Source organism: Choloepus didactylus, chromosome X (genome assembly GCF_015220235.1).
Source record: "Choloepus didactylus isolate mChoDid1 chromosome X, mChoDid1.pri, whole genome shotgun sequence".
Taxonomy (NCBI): domain Eukaryota; kingdom Metazoa; phylum Chordata; class Mammalia; order Pilosa; family Megalonychidae; genus Choloepus; species Choloepus didactylus.
Genome location: NC_051334.1, coordinates 111646454 through 111662225, shown reverse-complemented (window position 1 = coordinate 111662225; position 15772 = coordinate 111646454). Strand labels below are relative to the sequence as shown.

General features: G+C 39.2%; 1 protein-coding gene across 2 annotated transcripts; it reads left to right on the top strand.

The window, feature by feature from the left end:
• The first annotated feature begins 81 nt into the window (after positions 1-81).
• Positions 82-6418, top strand: TSPAN6 (tetraspanin 6). Of its 2 annotated transcripts, none has more exons than XM_037822258.1 (8): positions 82-313; positions 1214-1402; positions 1708-1782; positions 2677-2775; positions 3378-3512; positions 3944-4027; positions 4834-4939; positions 5600-6418. In XM_037822258.1, the coding sequence occupies exons 1-7, from the start codon at positions 227-229 to the stop codon at positions 4900-4902; spliced, it is 738 nt and encodes a 245-aa protein (XP_037678186.1). In that variant the 5' UTR covers positions 82-226; the 3' UTR covers positions 4903-4939; positions 5600-6418. The 2 variants fall into 2 exon arrangements, with proteins under 2 accessions (XP_037678186.1, XP_037678187.1); XM_037822259.1 differs by lacking the exon at positions 82-313 and adding an exon at positions 440-600.
• Positions 6419-15772: the final 9354 nt, after the last annotated feature.

Sequence of the window (15772 nt, the reverse complement as noted above, 5' to 3'; positions counted from 1 at the left end):
GTATATAGTTTTCTGTAACCTTCGACGGGGCTTTCGGAAATTCTCGCCACTTTCCGGAGGGCCTCCCGGACTTTACTCTCTAGAAAAATTGTACAGTGCTTCCGGCTCTTAGTTTTAGACGCTCGTAAGTTTTCGGCAGTTTCCGGAGAGACTCGGAGACTCCGCGTCTCCCTTGCTCGGTCTGTTCTGATCGCCTAGTTCGGTGGTGCGGGGTTTTGGGTTAGTCATGGCGTCCCCGTCTCGGAGATTGCAGACTAAACCAGTCATTACTTGTTTCAAGAGCGTCCTCTTGATCTACACTTTCATCTTTTGGGTGAGAGATGCAGGATCCTGGGGACTGGAGAGGGTTGCCGGGCTTAGGTGGGAGGTGTGACCTCGAACGGAGGGAGCTAAGGCTCAGGTCTAGGGTGGGGAGGGACGTGCGGGTGGGGTTTGGGCTGGTGTAGTTCCAGGGACCCCGGCGCGGACGACGAGTTGCTGGGGCCGGAGCTAGGGTATCTCGCCGACGCCGGGATCCGGGGTACTGGCCGACAGCAGCAGGCAGGCTAAGCTGGGACCCAGACGTGCCTATCATTCGAGTTCGATGCGAGGTGCGAGGAAGTGAGTAAACCCCCAAGAGTACAGAAAGGGTGTCCGGGACCATTGGAGAGGCAAGGTTTGCCCGACCCGTCTGAGGGCTTGCTCACATAATAGTCTCTTTCTTTTCACTGCTTCACAGGAGGGGAGTATTTCGCAGTAAGTATGGTATCGCTCCACTCCCGTTTCCTTTGTGTGCCATCCCTTTGTACCCTAAACTTGGAGGAAGAATTTCTGGAACTCATAGACACGCTATTTTTTTTTTCCTCCAGGAAGGTTTTCGTCCTATAGGGGACTAAAACAATTTAAGGAAGTTTTGATCCCTAGGACAAATATACAAGGGTCTTGTGTTTACGTAAACAGATGAAGTTTAAAAATTTTGATAAGATGCCCCCCCAGTTGCTCCCTGATTTTGCTCTGGGCTGCATAGTGGGTTTATCAAAGCCCACCCTTACGTGCAGCTCACCTCCTTACGCTCCTCCACCCGTCTGCCATATCCCAACCACAGCTCTATGGCCACCAGACTGCTAAATCAATTCTTCACACCTATTGTATCTTAAATACCTCGTGGTTTGTGGTTTGAAGATGCTGATGTATACCGTACATAACTGTTTCTATTTTCTGATTTCCCACATAGATCACTGGTGTTATTCTGCTTGCCGTAGGCATTTGGGGCAAGGTGAGCCTGGAGAATTATTTTTCTCTTTTAAATGAGAAGGCCACAAATGTCCCCTTCGTGCTCATAGGCACTGGCACTGTCATTATTCTTTTGGGCACCTTTGGCTGTTTTGCTACCTGCCGAGCTTCTGCATGGATGCTAAAACTGGTGAGTCCTTGTTTTCCTTAGACTTGATTCTTGGTTTTAGACAAGTCTTGTGTATTGTAGCCTTTGCAATTGGCCATGGCCCTTTACAATTTTTCCTGTTCCTTATGAAAACTTACTGACCAACAATTTAGCTGTGAATTTCCACTTTGAAAATAGACATTTTGTTATTGTGTTTACCCTGACCTTTTCAATCAAAATATGCTGAACTGGTTGAGCAGAAGACCCTTTTTGTTCTTTTGACTCCCTTTGCAGCTGTGATATGTCTGATTTATGCTGACTTGGACTTTTCTTTTTTAATCTCCCAGTATGCAATGTTTCTGACTCTCATTTTTTTGGTCGAACTGGTCGCTGCCATTGTAGGATTTGTTTTCAGACATGAGGTAAGCCTTAATTTGGGAACTTTAATATATTAAAATTTATCCTCTAAGAGAGAAAAAATGAATTAATTTAAGTAACAAAGTTAAAGCCAACTTTTAATAGTTTAAAAGTCACTTATAGCTATATTTAAAAGTCTAGCTAACTGTTAAAATAGAAAATTTGGAAAAAACAAAATTAAATGCATCCATAATTACATGTTTTTTCAGTCATTTTTCTGTGTTATATGTACTTATCAGCATGGAGATAGTACCATCTATAACTTTACTGATAGGAAAAGAATTGAACACAAAATTGAGACCCTCTCTATGTATGCTACACATTTTGAATAGACTAGATATGCTTAATGCAAGTCATCAAAACATGAATATTGAATTAGAAATCAGAGTTCCACTCTGTGTTAAACCTGGGATTGTTAGAAAAACCTTCAGTGAGTAGTGAAGGCTCATCAATGAGAGTGTTTTACAAAGTTGTATTGCAGTGGAGAGGGAGGGGATTAGCCCAATAGTAAAGTTTTGTAGCTTCAAAAATTCCATACACATCAACTGTGTACTTAGTTTAAAGTGGAGAAAGATGGGGGGGGTGTAGTTTAAAGTACAGAAAGATTCGGTTGGGGGGTGGGGGGGCAGGGATGGGGGGATACTATAGTGCACACCTGCCACTCAAATAAATACATGCACCAGTAGCACTTTGAACTTGCAGGACTTGTATTGTTTTGCTTAGTAGTTCCCTCAGCTAAACTGTATTCCTTAGAGGGAAGGATTGGACCATGGAATTTAATTACCATAGGTATTGCTGCTGCCAAAGATAGGTCAGATGCAGGAATTTCTTATTTGACCTAGAAACCAATAGAACTTTCTAGAACCTTTGTTTATTGGTACTATGTTTCTTTCCTGTAGATTAAGAACAGCTTTAAGAATAATTATGAGAAGGCTTTGAAGCAATATAATGCTACAAGAGATTATAGAAGCGATGCAGTAGACAATATCCAAAGTACCGTAAGTGCTTATACATGGTAGCTTAAGAGGGGAACACATTCCCTATCCCTCCAGAGAGGAGGATATTCTGGATACTAGACATTGTCCACTTGTACTATATCTTCACTATAATCTTAGTGGTGTTAATCAAGAGTGCAGAAAGTACAGAGTGTAAATCAGCTCTCACCAATTTAGGTTGATAGGAATATAATTTCTAGAAGAGTTTTATAATGGCTCACAATAACATTAACTTAATAGGTTGCAACATTTATATCTGCTAGTAGGCTCAAAATGTTAGTAGTCCACACTTCCCTTCCAGTGATGTATCTGCATTTCTTCCTAATCATTCTCCTGTTCCTCTAACTTCCAACTTACATCACAGACCAAATACTGTTAGTACCAACTATAGCAGGAAAGTAAGATCAGTCCAAAAATGTCACAGTTGGTTTTAAAATCAAGTGCTAATCTCCTGAATTATAATGCCATTTGAAGACAGCCACTTTAAAATACCAGGATGAAGGTCATTATTTTGAGCACAAATTGTAATCCAAGATGAAGTTCAGTTAAATGTTTGACTACAAAGTTGTAATATGTACTATAAATGCTTTTGTTGGATTTTTCAGTTGCACTGTTGTGGTGTCACCAGTTATAAGGATTGGGAAGATACTAATTATTATTCAGAAAAAGGATTTCCAAAGAGCTGCTGTAAACTCGAAGGTTGTTCTCCGTGGACAGACGTAAATAAAGTAAACAATGAAGTAAGGAAACTTTTAAAACTTTTTATTCAAAAATACTAGAGTAAACAACTGAATACAGAGTTGACTCAATTTTTAACTTTACTCACATTAAAACCCGTAACAATTGAAGCAGGCAGGGCAGGTATTGTTCCCATTGAATAAATTAGGGTGTAAGACTTAGAAAATTTTGTGACTTGAGTTCACATGACTAGCAAGTAACATTTTTTATAAATGCTTCTGGTGGAAATAGTTGGGAATAGCAATGTGTGCCTTTAAAAAAAAAAACTTCTGTTGAGAACATTGTGCTTGAAAGGAGAGAGGACTTTTTTTATATGAAAGGGAATAGACAAAGGCAGTGGTAGCTAAGACTCACTTTGCTGAGGAGGTGTATGATCGAAGTATTTATTTACTGTGAAGAAATGACTTAATGTCTTTTTTTCCCCTCCCTTTAGGGTTGTTTTATAAAGGTAATGACCGTTATAGAGTCAAAAATGGGAATCGTTGCAGGAATTTCCTTTGGAGTTGCTTGCTTCCAGGTGAGTCCTTGAGATACTTAGGAAATGCTTAGTCCCTCCTGTAGGTATAAACTAGTTTTCCACTCTTAGGTTTAAAAGTTTTGCTTCAGGGGCCTGGATAGCAAGGGCATTTTCAGAGAAGTCACATTTTCTCTTGGCATACAAGAGATCAAACCAAACAAGTCTCTATTACTGGTTACAGTATAGAAATGCTTTATTTTTCTTATGGTGGAATCTTGGTTGGACTTAATTTGTATACATCAAACTTATATGCAGTCAGTACTTGGTGATTGGGTGGGTCTTTATTTGGGTTTGTTTGCTGGGGGCGGGGGGTGGTACGGGAGGAGATAGAAAATGTCTTGCCTGGATCCTGTGTTTTCCCACACTGGCATTCTCTAAAGTTTTATTCCCATTTAACTGCTCTTTTTACCATGACCAATCATGCCTTGAAATGACAAAATGCAAGAATTAGAATTAACTTCTAGCAGTACATATATTATAAAAACAGTTAACTGTGCAAAGAGCCAGTGCCCTCTTAGTTATGGCAACTTTCCAGCATCATAGTTCATTAACTGAAAACTCGAGATAGATGGGAACCTTGTTTTTCTCTATAGTTGGATGTCATATCCTATTTTTTTTCCTGATAAGCGAGAGTAAGAGTAAGAAAAGTTTCCCCAAAACTTATGACTTCTGAATTTTCCTTGAGTGATTCTTGTCAGTAACAGTTGTGAAATTATAAGTGAACTAGAAGTGAAAGGAGAATATACCTATATCCTGAGTGCTTTAAGCTCTTTCTTATGTGCATTTAATTTTTCTCATATTTCCAGCTGATTGGAATCTTTCTAGCCTACTGCCTCTCTCGTGTCATAACAAATAACCAATATGAGATAGTGTAACCAGCGTTTCTGCAGTCTTACTCCTCTCTACTTTAAGGTACGTTCATTTTGGTCCTCAGCTCTGTTAGTGTTGGTGTTTACTCTAACCCATGCATGTGATGGACGGAGTTTGCCAGGGTCTTGTTAAGTAGTGTTTTTAAACCCTGGTGCTATGTTAGCCCTCCCTAGGCAGATTAGGTCTCTACAAGGCATGACAAAAAACCAATGACCTCTTAGCTACAGATTGTCTGTGCATGATCTGTCTATGTGACCGAAGAGCCCCCTCTGAGTATACAAATACCCGTCAGCCTAAAAATCATAGATGGCTCCTTTCTAACAAATTAGGACCTAGAGCAAAGAGAAATGAGAAATTCTGTAGTGACCTTATTCATGTGGTTCCTTGGTAAGCACATGCTGCTTTTGACCAGTATTGGCATTTTCCCTTGTGTTGCTTTCTTGGTGAAAAGATGTTTTGGTGGACTATTAGAGATTTGGGGGGAAATAAGTGTTTCAGTAACTTCAGTATTGTATGGTAAAATATTGTGAGAATTATTACTGACTGAATTAATCCCTAAGGCAACCTTCACATTTTAATTGAGCCACTGACTAGGAACACATGAAGCTCTTTCTTAACAGGAATAGATTAGAATTTGTGCAGGAGAATACAGATATTGAAATTTGGGTGGCAAGTAAATTAACTCTTTTTCCTTGATTTTAGGACACTTAAGTTCTCCCTAGTGAAATGTAAGATTGCTTGGATGGAAGACTGCTGAAACTACTTACCAATAGACTGAAAAACTGCTGAGACTACTTACCGATAGACTGATTCAATCAAGACCTTAGTTTAATATGTTCTACATCCACCTTATGTTCCATTCATGTTAGAACATTGAGGCCCTGTATCAATCTGAAATACTGGAAGAGCTAGTAAATTGTAAATGAAGTTATCTCTGTCTCTTGACTTTTATTTTTCTCTTAATGTAGTGCTATAAGATGGAATATTGATCCCTCTGAATTTGCTATTGATGTAGTGTGATAGATTGAGCCCTCTGAATTGGCCCCTTCCCAACCAAATTATCTGGTTTGATTGTAATTTGTATCAAGAAGTTGAACTGCTTTCATTAGTCTCCGGTCTGCTTATAGGCAGAGAATCACATTGTTTAATTTAATTCCAGTCAGTAGATAGATGGTAGTAATGGTCTTTGAACTAATGCACCCAAGACTAAGAAATAGTACCAATATTCTGTGATACATCAGGTTTCAACACACTTACATTTTACATTTTTTGGCCTCCAAATTAAGGTGTTTATACTGATGTTTGTATTTTCCCTATTGTTCTAAAGGTTCTAATTATTACTTAATGGTGTCAGAATTATGGTATTTTTCTTAGGAATTTAAAGGAAGTAATTGTCATTAGCCTTAGCTGGTATTTCCTTAGCAAGTTGATAAGACTTAATTGTCAATATTATGGTCAACTTTAATAGACTTAGTTTTGGTTTGTGCTTGCAATTAATAAATATAAATTTTTTACAATAAATATTGTTTTCCTCTAAAATAATTGTGTTTAACTTAGAAAATCTGCTGGAATGGTTGTTTTGCACTGAGAAAGCTGACACATTTCTACTTGGAGTACAGTTTTAGATATGAAATGTGAGGCTGAGGTCATGACTCTTTGTGTCATGTAACGTTTTGTTTACAAAAACAATCCTCTGTGAAAGGATTACATTCCATGTTAAAACAAATAGCATTATGCTCCTAGGGAATTCGAAATACAGAATGGAATTGATACAGAAGGTTGTGGTAGGCTTCTAATTTACCCCCAGTGGTCCTTTTTTCCTTCTTTTAAAGAAATGGAGTTTTTAGAACATGGTCACCTAGAATAAAGTCTGTATTTCCCATCCTCTCTTGCAGCAGCTTGAAGCCATAGAACTAGGTTCTGGCCAATGGAATGTAAACAGAAGTGTCCTGTGGCAGCTTCCAGTGATCTACCCAAACAACAGTTGGTGCACACCTTTGCTTGTTCTTTTTCTTTGCTCTTGGAGCATAAGGCTGAAAGCAATATCCTAAAGGAGGGTAACGACTTGGTAGAGAAGAACCACTATGCTAGCCTGTACTGCATAGTTCCTGAATTTTGTATGGGAGAAAAATAAACTTCTACCTTGTTTAAGCCAAAAAAAAAAAAAGCATATGCTTAGAATTTTCCTATCAATCATTTTTTAATGCATTTTTATTGTGAATTTAACATATATACGTAACAGTGACAACTTTCAAGGTACAATTTAACAAGTAGTTAGAGAACAAACTTCAAAGAATGACATGGTCACAGTTCCACAACCTCATCTATTTCCATTATTATAAAATGTAACATACATACAGAAAGGTGTTAACTTTCAATGTACAGCTCAACAAACAGTTACATAGGTAATTTCAAAAATTGTTATGGGTTACATTTCCATAGTTTAAAGTCTTTCCTTATTATGCAATATAGGGTATATACAGAAAGGTGAAGACTTCCAAAGCACAATTCAGCGAGTAATTATAGAGCGAATTTCAAAGGATGTTATAGGGTACAGTTCCACCATGTCCTTTACCTCCTTCCAGCTCTTCCAACCTCCCAGCATCTAAAATATATATATTTATAGAAAGTTTCAGTATTCATAGACCTTTGTTAAATCTTATCTTGTTTGTTACTATCCCTTCCTCTCGCTTAATCTTTTTCTCCGTCTTAAGGGGTGTCTAGGCTGTGAGCATCCTAACTTATTCATAATCACTTTTTGATGTATAGTTTGTATTAAGAGGTTGGATCAGAGGGGTGTGAACTGTGTCTTCAGGGTAGTAAGGAAATTAACAATTATTAAAAATTTGAGTTGAAAGGGGGAAGTCATTAGTTTTGGGTTTCTTTATATCTTATCTCTGATTGCCACACAGTCCCCACAGTCCTTGAATTGATGGTAAGAGGGAATCAATTAGTTATAAAGTAGGCAAAAACTACTAGTTAAGATTAATGATGACTTAATGGGTATATGTTTTAAAATGCTTGGATTTACTGCAAAAAGAGGATAGTCTCTGTTAGAACATTTGACAGGGGTGACTTTTGACACAAGAAGGTAGAGTGATAAAACCAAGTTGAGAGGCGGGGCAAGACGGCGGACTGGTGAGCTGTATGTTTTAGTTACTCCTCCAGGAAAGTAGGTAGAAAGCCAGGAACTGCGTGGACTGGACACCACAGAGCAATCTGACTTTGGGCATACTTCATACAACACTCATGAAAACGTGGAACTGCTGAGATCAGCGAAATCTGTAAGTTTTTGTGGCGAGGGGACCCGCGCCCCTCCCTGCCAGGCTCAGTCCCGTGGGAGGAGGGGCTGTCAGCTCTGGGAAGGAGAAGGGAGAACTGCAGTGGCAGCCCTTATCGGAAACTCATTCTACTGATCCAAACTCCAACCATAGATAGACTGAGACCAGACACCAGAGAATCTGAGAAGCAGCCAGCCCAGCAGAGAGGAGACAGGCATAGAAAAAAAAACAACACGAAAAACTCCAAAATAAAAGCGGAGGATTTTTGGAGTTCTGGTGAACATAGAAAGGGGAAGGGCAGAGCTCAGGCCCTGAGGTGCATATGCAAATCCCGAAGAAAAGCTGATCTCTCTGCCCTGTGGACCTTTCCTTAATGGCCCTGGTTGCTTTGTCTCTTAGCATTTCAATAACCCATTAGATCTCTGAGGAGGGCCTTTTTTTTTTTTTTTTTTGTAATCCTTTTTTCTTTTTCTAAAACAAGTACTCTAAGAAGCCCAATACAGAAAGCTTCAAAGACTTGCAATTTGGGCAGGTCAAGTCAAGAGCAGAACTAAGAGCGCTCTCAGACAAAAGGCAATAATCCAGTGGCTGAGAAAATTCACTAAACACCACAACTTCCCAAGAAAAGGGGGGTGTCCGCTCACAGCCATCATCCTGGTGGACAGGAAACACTCCTGGCCATTGCCAGCCCCATAGCCCAGAGCTGCCCCAGACAACCCAGGGTGATGGAAGTGCTTCAAATAACAGGCACACACCACAAAACTGGGCGTGGACATTAGCCTTCCCTGCAACCTCAGCTGATTGTCCCAGAGTTGGGAAGGTGGAGCAGTGTGAATTAACAAAGCCCCATTCAGCCATCATTTCAGCAGACTGGGAGCCTCCCTACACAGCCCAGCAGCCCAGAACTGCCCTGGGGGGACGGCACTCACCTGTGACATAGCACAGCCATCCCTCAACAGAGGACCCGGGGTGCACGGCCTGGAAGAGGGGCCCACTTGCAAGTCTCAGGAGCCATATGCCAAAACCAAGGACTTGTGGGTCAGTGGCAGAGACAAACTGTGGCAGGACTGAACTGAAGGATTAGACTATTGCAGCAGCTTTAAAACTCTAGGATCACCAGGGAGATTGGATTGTTAGGGCCACCCCCCCCTCCCTGACTGCCCAGAAACACGCCCCATATACAGGGCAGGCAACACCAAGTACACACGCAAACTTGGTACACCAATTGGACCCCACAAGACTCACTCCCCCACTCACCAAAAAGGCTAAGCAGGGGAGAACTGGCTTGTGGAGAACAGGTGGCTCGTGGACGCCACCTGCTGGTTAGTTAGAGAAAGTGTACTCCACGAAGCTGTAGATCTGATAAATTAGAGATAAGGACTTCAATTGGTCTACAAATCCTAAAAGAACCCTATCAAGTTCAGCAAATGCCACGAGGCCAAAAACAACAGAAAATTATAAAGCATATGAAAAAACAAGACGATATGGATAACCCAAGCCCAAGCACCCAAATCAAAAGATCAGAAGAGACACAGCACCTAGAGCAGCTACTCAAAGAACTAAAGATGAACAGTGAGACCATAGTACAAAATACAAAGGAAATCAAGAAGACCCTAGAAGAGCATAAAGAAGACATTGCAAGACTAAATAAAAAAATGGATGATCTTATGGAAATTAAAGAAACTGTTGACCAAATTAAAAAGATTCTGGACACTCATAGTACAAGACTAGAGGAAGTTGAACAACGAATCAGTGACCTGGAAGATGACAGAATGGAAAATGAAACCATAAAAGAAAGAATGGGGAAAAAAATTGAAAAAATTGAAATGGACCTCAGGGATATGATAGATAATATGAAACGTCCAAATATAAGACTCATTGGTGTCCCAGAAGGGGAAGAAAAGGGTAAAGGTCTAGGAAGAGTATTCAAAGAAATTGTTGGGGAAAACTTCCCAAATCTTCTAAACAACATAAATACACAAATCATAAATGCTCAGCGAACTCCAAATAGAATAAATCCAAATAAACCCACTCCGAGACATATACTGATCACACTGTCAAACACGGAAGAGAAGGAGCAAGTTGTGAAAGCAGCAAGAGAAAAGCAATTCACCACATACAAAGGAAACAGCATAAGACTAAGTAGTGACTACTCAGCAGCCACCATGGAGGCAAGAAGGCAGTGGCACGATATATTTAAAATTCTGAATGAGAAAAATTTCCAGCCAAGAATACTTTATCCAGCAAAGCTCTCCTTCAAATTTGAGGGAGAGCTTAAATTTTTCACAGACAAACAAATGCTGAGAGAATTTGCTAACAAGAGACCTGCCCTACTGGAGATACTAAAGGGAGCCCTACAGACAGAGAAACAAAGAAAGGACAGAGAGACTTGGAGAAAGGTTCAGTACTAAAGAGATTTGGTATGGGTACAATAAAGGATATTAATAGAGAGAGGGGAAAAATATGACAAACATAAACCAAAGGATAAGATGGCTGATTCAAGAAATGCCTTCATGGTTATAACGCTGAATGTAAATGGATTAAACTCCCCAATTAAAAGATATAGATTCGCAGAATGGATCAAAAAAAATGAACCATCAATATGTTGCATACAAGAGACTCATCTTAGACACAGGGACACAAAGAAACTGAAAGTGAAAGGATGGATAAAAATATTTCATGCAAACTACAGCCAAAAGAAAGCAGGTGTAGCAATATTAATCTCAGATAAAATAGACTTCAAATGCAGGGATGTTTTGAGAGACAAAGAAGGCCACTACATACTAATAAAAGGGGCAATTCAGCAAGAAGAAATAACAATCGTAAATGTCTATGCACCCAATCAAGGTGCCACAAAATACATGAGAGAAACACTGGCAAAACTAAAGGAAGCAATTGATGTTTCCACAATAATTGTGGGAGACTTCAACACATCACTCTCTCCTATAGATAGATCAACCAGACAGAAGACCAATAAGGAAATTGAAAACCTAAACAATCTGATAAATGAATTAGATTTAACAGACATATACAGGACATTACATCCCAAATCACCAGGATACACATACTTTTCTAGTGCTCATGGAACTTTCTCCAGAATAGATCATATGCTGGGACATAAAACAAGCCTCAATAAATTTAAAAAGATTGAAATTATTCAAAGCACATTCTCTGACCACAATGGAATACAATTAGAAGTCAATAACCATCAGAGACTTAGAAAATTCACAAATACCTGGAGGTTAAACAACACACTCCTAAACAATCAGTGGGTTAAAGAAGAAATAGCAAGAGAAATTGCTAAATATATAGAGACGAATGAAAATGAGAACACAACATACCAAAACCTATGGGATGCAGCAAAAGCAGTGCTAAGGGGGAAATTTATAGCACTAAACGCATATATTAAAAAGGAAGAAAGAGCCAAAATCAAAGAACTAATGGATCAACTGAAGAAGCTAGAAAATGAACAGCAAACCAATCCTAAACCAAGTACAAGAAAAGAAATAACAAGGATTAAAGCAGAAATAAATGACATCAAGAACAAAAAAACAATAGAGAGGATAAATATCACCAAAAGTTGGTTCTTTGAGAAGATCAACAAGATTGACAAGCCCCTAGCTAGACTGACAAAATCAAAAAGAGAGAAGACCCATATAAACAAAATAATGAATGAAAAAGGTGACATAACTGCAGATCCTGAAGAAATTAAAAAAACTATAAGAGGATATTATGAACAACTGTATGGCAACAAACTGGATAATGCAGAAGAAATGGACAATTTCCTGGAAACATATGAACAACCTAGACTGACCAGAGAAGAAATAGAAGACCTCTACCAACCCATCACAAGCAAAGAGATCCAATCAGTCATCAAAAATCTTCCCACAAATAAATGCCCAGGGCCAGATGGCTTCACAGGGGAATTCTACCAAACTTTCCAGAAAGAACTGACACCAATCTTACTCAAACTCTTTCAAAACATTGAAGAAAATGGAACACTACCTAACTCATTTTATGAAGCTAACATCAATCTAATACCAAAACCAGGCAAAGACGTTACAAAAAAGGAAAACTACCGGCCAATCTCCCTAATGAATATAGATGCAAAAATCCTCAACAAAATACTTGCAAATCGAATCCAAAGACACATTAAAAAAATCATACACCATGACCAAGTGGGGTTCATTTCAGGCGTGCAAGGATGGTTCAACATAAGAAAATCAATCAATGTATTACAACACATTAACAAGTCAAAAGGGAAAAATCAATTGATCATCTCAATAGATGCTGAAAAAGCATTTGACAAAATCCAACATCCGTTTTTGATAAAAACACTTCAAAAGGTAGGAATTGAAGGAAACTTCCTCAACATGATAAAGAGCATATATGAAAAACCCACAGCCAGCATAGTACTCAATGGTGAGAGACTGAAAGCCTTCCCTCTAAGATCAGGAACAAGACAAGGATGCCCGCTGTCACCGCTGTTATTCAACATTGTGCTGGAAGTGCTAGCCAGGGCAATCCGGCAAGACAAAGAAATAAAAGGCATCCAAATTGGAAAAGAAGAAGTAAAACTCTCATTGTTTGCAGATGATATGATCTTATATCTAGAAAACCCTGAGAAATCGACGATACAGCTACTAGAGCTAATAAACAAATTTAGCAAAGTAGCGGGATACAAGATTAATGCACATAAGTCCGTAATGTTTCTATATGCTAGAAATGAACAAACTGAAGAGACACTCAAGAAAAAGATACCATTTTCAATAGCAACTAAAAAAATCAAGTACCTAGGAATAAACTTAACCAAAGATGTAAAAGAACTATACAAAGAAAACTACATAACTCTACTAAAAGAAATAGAAGGGGACCTTAAAAGATGGAAAAATATTCCATGTTCATGGATAGGAAGGCTAAATGTCATTAAGATGTCAATTCTACCCAAACTCATCTACAGATTCAATGCAATCCCAATCAAAATTCCAACAACCTACTTTGCAGACTTGGAAAAGCTAGTTATCAAATTTATTTGGAAAGGGAAGATGCCTCGAATTGCTAAAGACACTCTAAAAAAGAAAAACGAAGTGGGAGGACTTACACTCCCTGACTTTGAAGCTTATTATAAAGCCACAGTTGCCAAAAGAGCATGGTACTGGCACAAAGATAGACATATAGATCAATGGAATCGAATTGAGAATTCAGAGATAGACCCTCAGATCTATGGCCGAGTGATCTTTGATAAGGCCCCCAAAGTCACTGAACTGAGTCATAATGGTCTTTTCAACAAATGGGGCTGGGAGAGTAGGATATCCATATCCAAAAGAATGAAAGAGGACCCCTACCTCACCCCCTACACAAAAATTAACTCAAAATGGACCAAAGATCTCAATATAAAAGAAAGTACCATAAAACTCCTAGAATATAATGTAGGAAAACATCTTCAAGACCTTGTATTAGGCGGCCACTTCCTAGACTTTACACCCAAAGCACAAGCAACAAAAGAGAAAATAGATAAATGGGAACTCCTCAAGCTTAGAAGTTTCTGCACCTCAAAGGAATTTCTCAAAAAGTTAAAGAGGCAGCCAACTCAATGGGAAAAAATTTTTGGAAACCATGTATCTGACAAAAGACTGATATCTTGCATATATAAAGAAATCCTACAACTCAATGACAATAGTACAGTCGGCCCAATTATAAAATGGGCAAAAGATATGAAAAGACAGTTCTCTGAAGAGGAAATACAAATGGCCAAGAAACACATGAATAAACGTTCAGTTTCACTAGCTATTAGAGAGATGCAAATTAAGACCACAATGAGATACCATCTAACACCAGTTAGAATGGCTGCCATTAAACAAACAGGAAACTACAAATGCTGGAGGGGATGTGGAGAAATTGGAACTCTTATTCACTGTTGGTGGGACTGTATAATGGTTCAGCCACTCTGGAAGTCAGTCTGGCAGTTCCTTAGAAAACTAGATATAGAGTTACCATTCGATCCAGCGATTGCACTTCTCGGTATATACCCGGAAGGTCGGAAAGCAGTGACACGAACAGATATCTGCACGCCAATGTTCATAGCAGCATTATTCACAATTGCCAAGAGATGGAAACAACCCAAATGTCCTTCAACAGATGAATGGATAAATAAAATGTGGTATATACACACGATGGAATACTACGCGGCAGTAAGAAGGAACGATCTCGTGAAACATATGACAACATGGATGAACCTTGAAGACATAATGCTGAGCGAAATAAGCCAGGCACAAAAAGAGAAATATTATATGCTACCACTAATGTGAACTTTGAAAAATGTAAAACAAATGGTTTATAATGTAGAATGTAGGGGAACTAGCAATAGAGAGCAATTAAGGAAGGGGGAACAATAATCCAAGAAGAACAGATAAGCTATTTAACGTTCTGGGGATGCCCAGGAATGACTATGGTCTGTTAATTTCTGATGGATATAGTAGGAACAAGTTCACAGAAATGTTGCTATATTATGTAACTTTCTTGGGGTAAAGTAGGAACATGTTGGAAGTTAAGCAGTTATCTTAGGTTAGTTGTCTTTTTCTTACTCCCTTGTTATGGTCTCTTTGAAATGTTCTTTTATTGTATGTTTGTTTTCTTTTTAAGTTTTTTTTCATACAGTTGATTTAAAAAAGAAGGGAAAGTTAAAAAAAAAAAAAAGAAAAACAAGAAAAAAAAAAAAGATGTAGTGCCCTCTTGAGGAGCCTGTGGAGAATGCAGAGGTATTGGCCTACCCCACCTCGATGGTTGCTAACATGACCACAGACATAGGGGACTGGTGGTTTGATGGGTTGAGCCCTCTACCATAAGTTTTACCCTTGGGAACACGGTTGCTGCAAAGGAGAGGCTGGGCCTCCCTATGGTTGTGCCTAAGAGCCTCCTCCCGAATGCCTCTTTGTTGCTCAGATGTGGCCCTGTCTCTCTAGCTAAGCCAACTTGAAAGGTGAAATCACTGCCCTCCCCCCTAGGTGGGATCAGACACCCAGGGGAGTGAATCTCCCTGGCAGCGTGGAATATGACTCCCGGGGAGGAATGTAGACCTGGCATCGTGGGACGGAGAACATCTTCTTGACCAAAAGGGGGATGTGAAAGGAAATGAAATAAGCTTCAGTGGCAGAGAGATTCCAAAAGGAGCTGAGAGGTCACTCTGGTGGGCACTCTTATGCACACTTTAGACAACTCTTTTTAGGTTCCAAAGAATTGGGGTAGCTCGTGGTGGATACCTGAAACTATCAAACTACAACCCAGAACCCATGAATCTTGAAGACAGTTGTATAAAAATGTAGCTTATGAGGGGTGACAATGGGATTGGGAAAGTCATAAGGACCACACTCCACTTTGTCTAGTTTATGGATGGATGAGTAGAAAAATAGGGGAAGGAAACAAACAGACAAAGGTACCCAGTGTTCTTTTTTACTTCAATTGTTCTTTTTCACTTTAATTATTATTCTTGTTATTTTTGTGTGTGTGCTAATGAAGGTGTCAAGGATTGATTTAGGTGAAGAATGTACAACTATGTAATGGTACTGTAAACAATCGAAAGTACGATTTGTTTTGT

Coding starts and splice junctions, on each gene's coding strand:
- TSPAN6 (XM_037822258.1), top strand. CDS start 227: ATGGCGTCCCCGTCTCGGAGATTGCAGACTAAACCAGTCATTACTTGT. Junction 2,776..3,377: donor TAGACAATATCCAAAGTACC/GTAAGTGCTTAT, acceptor TGGATTTTTCAG/TTGCACTGTTGTGGTGTCAC. Junction 4,028..4,833: donor TTGGAGTTGCTTGCTTCCAG/GTGAGTCCTTGA, acceptor TCATATTTCCAG/CTGATTGGAATCTTTCTAGC.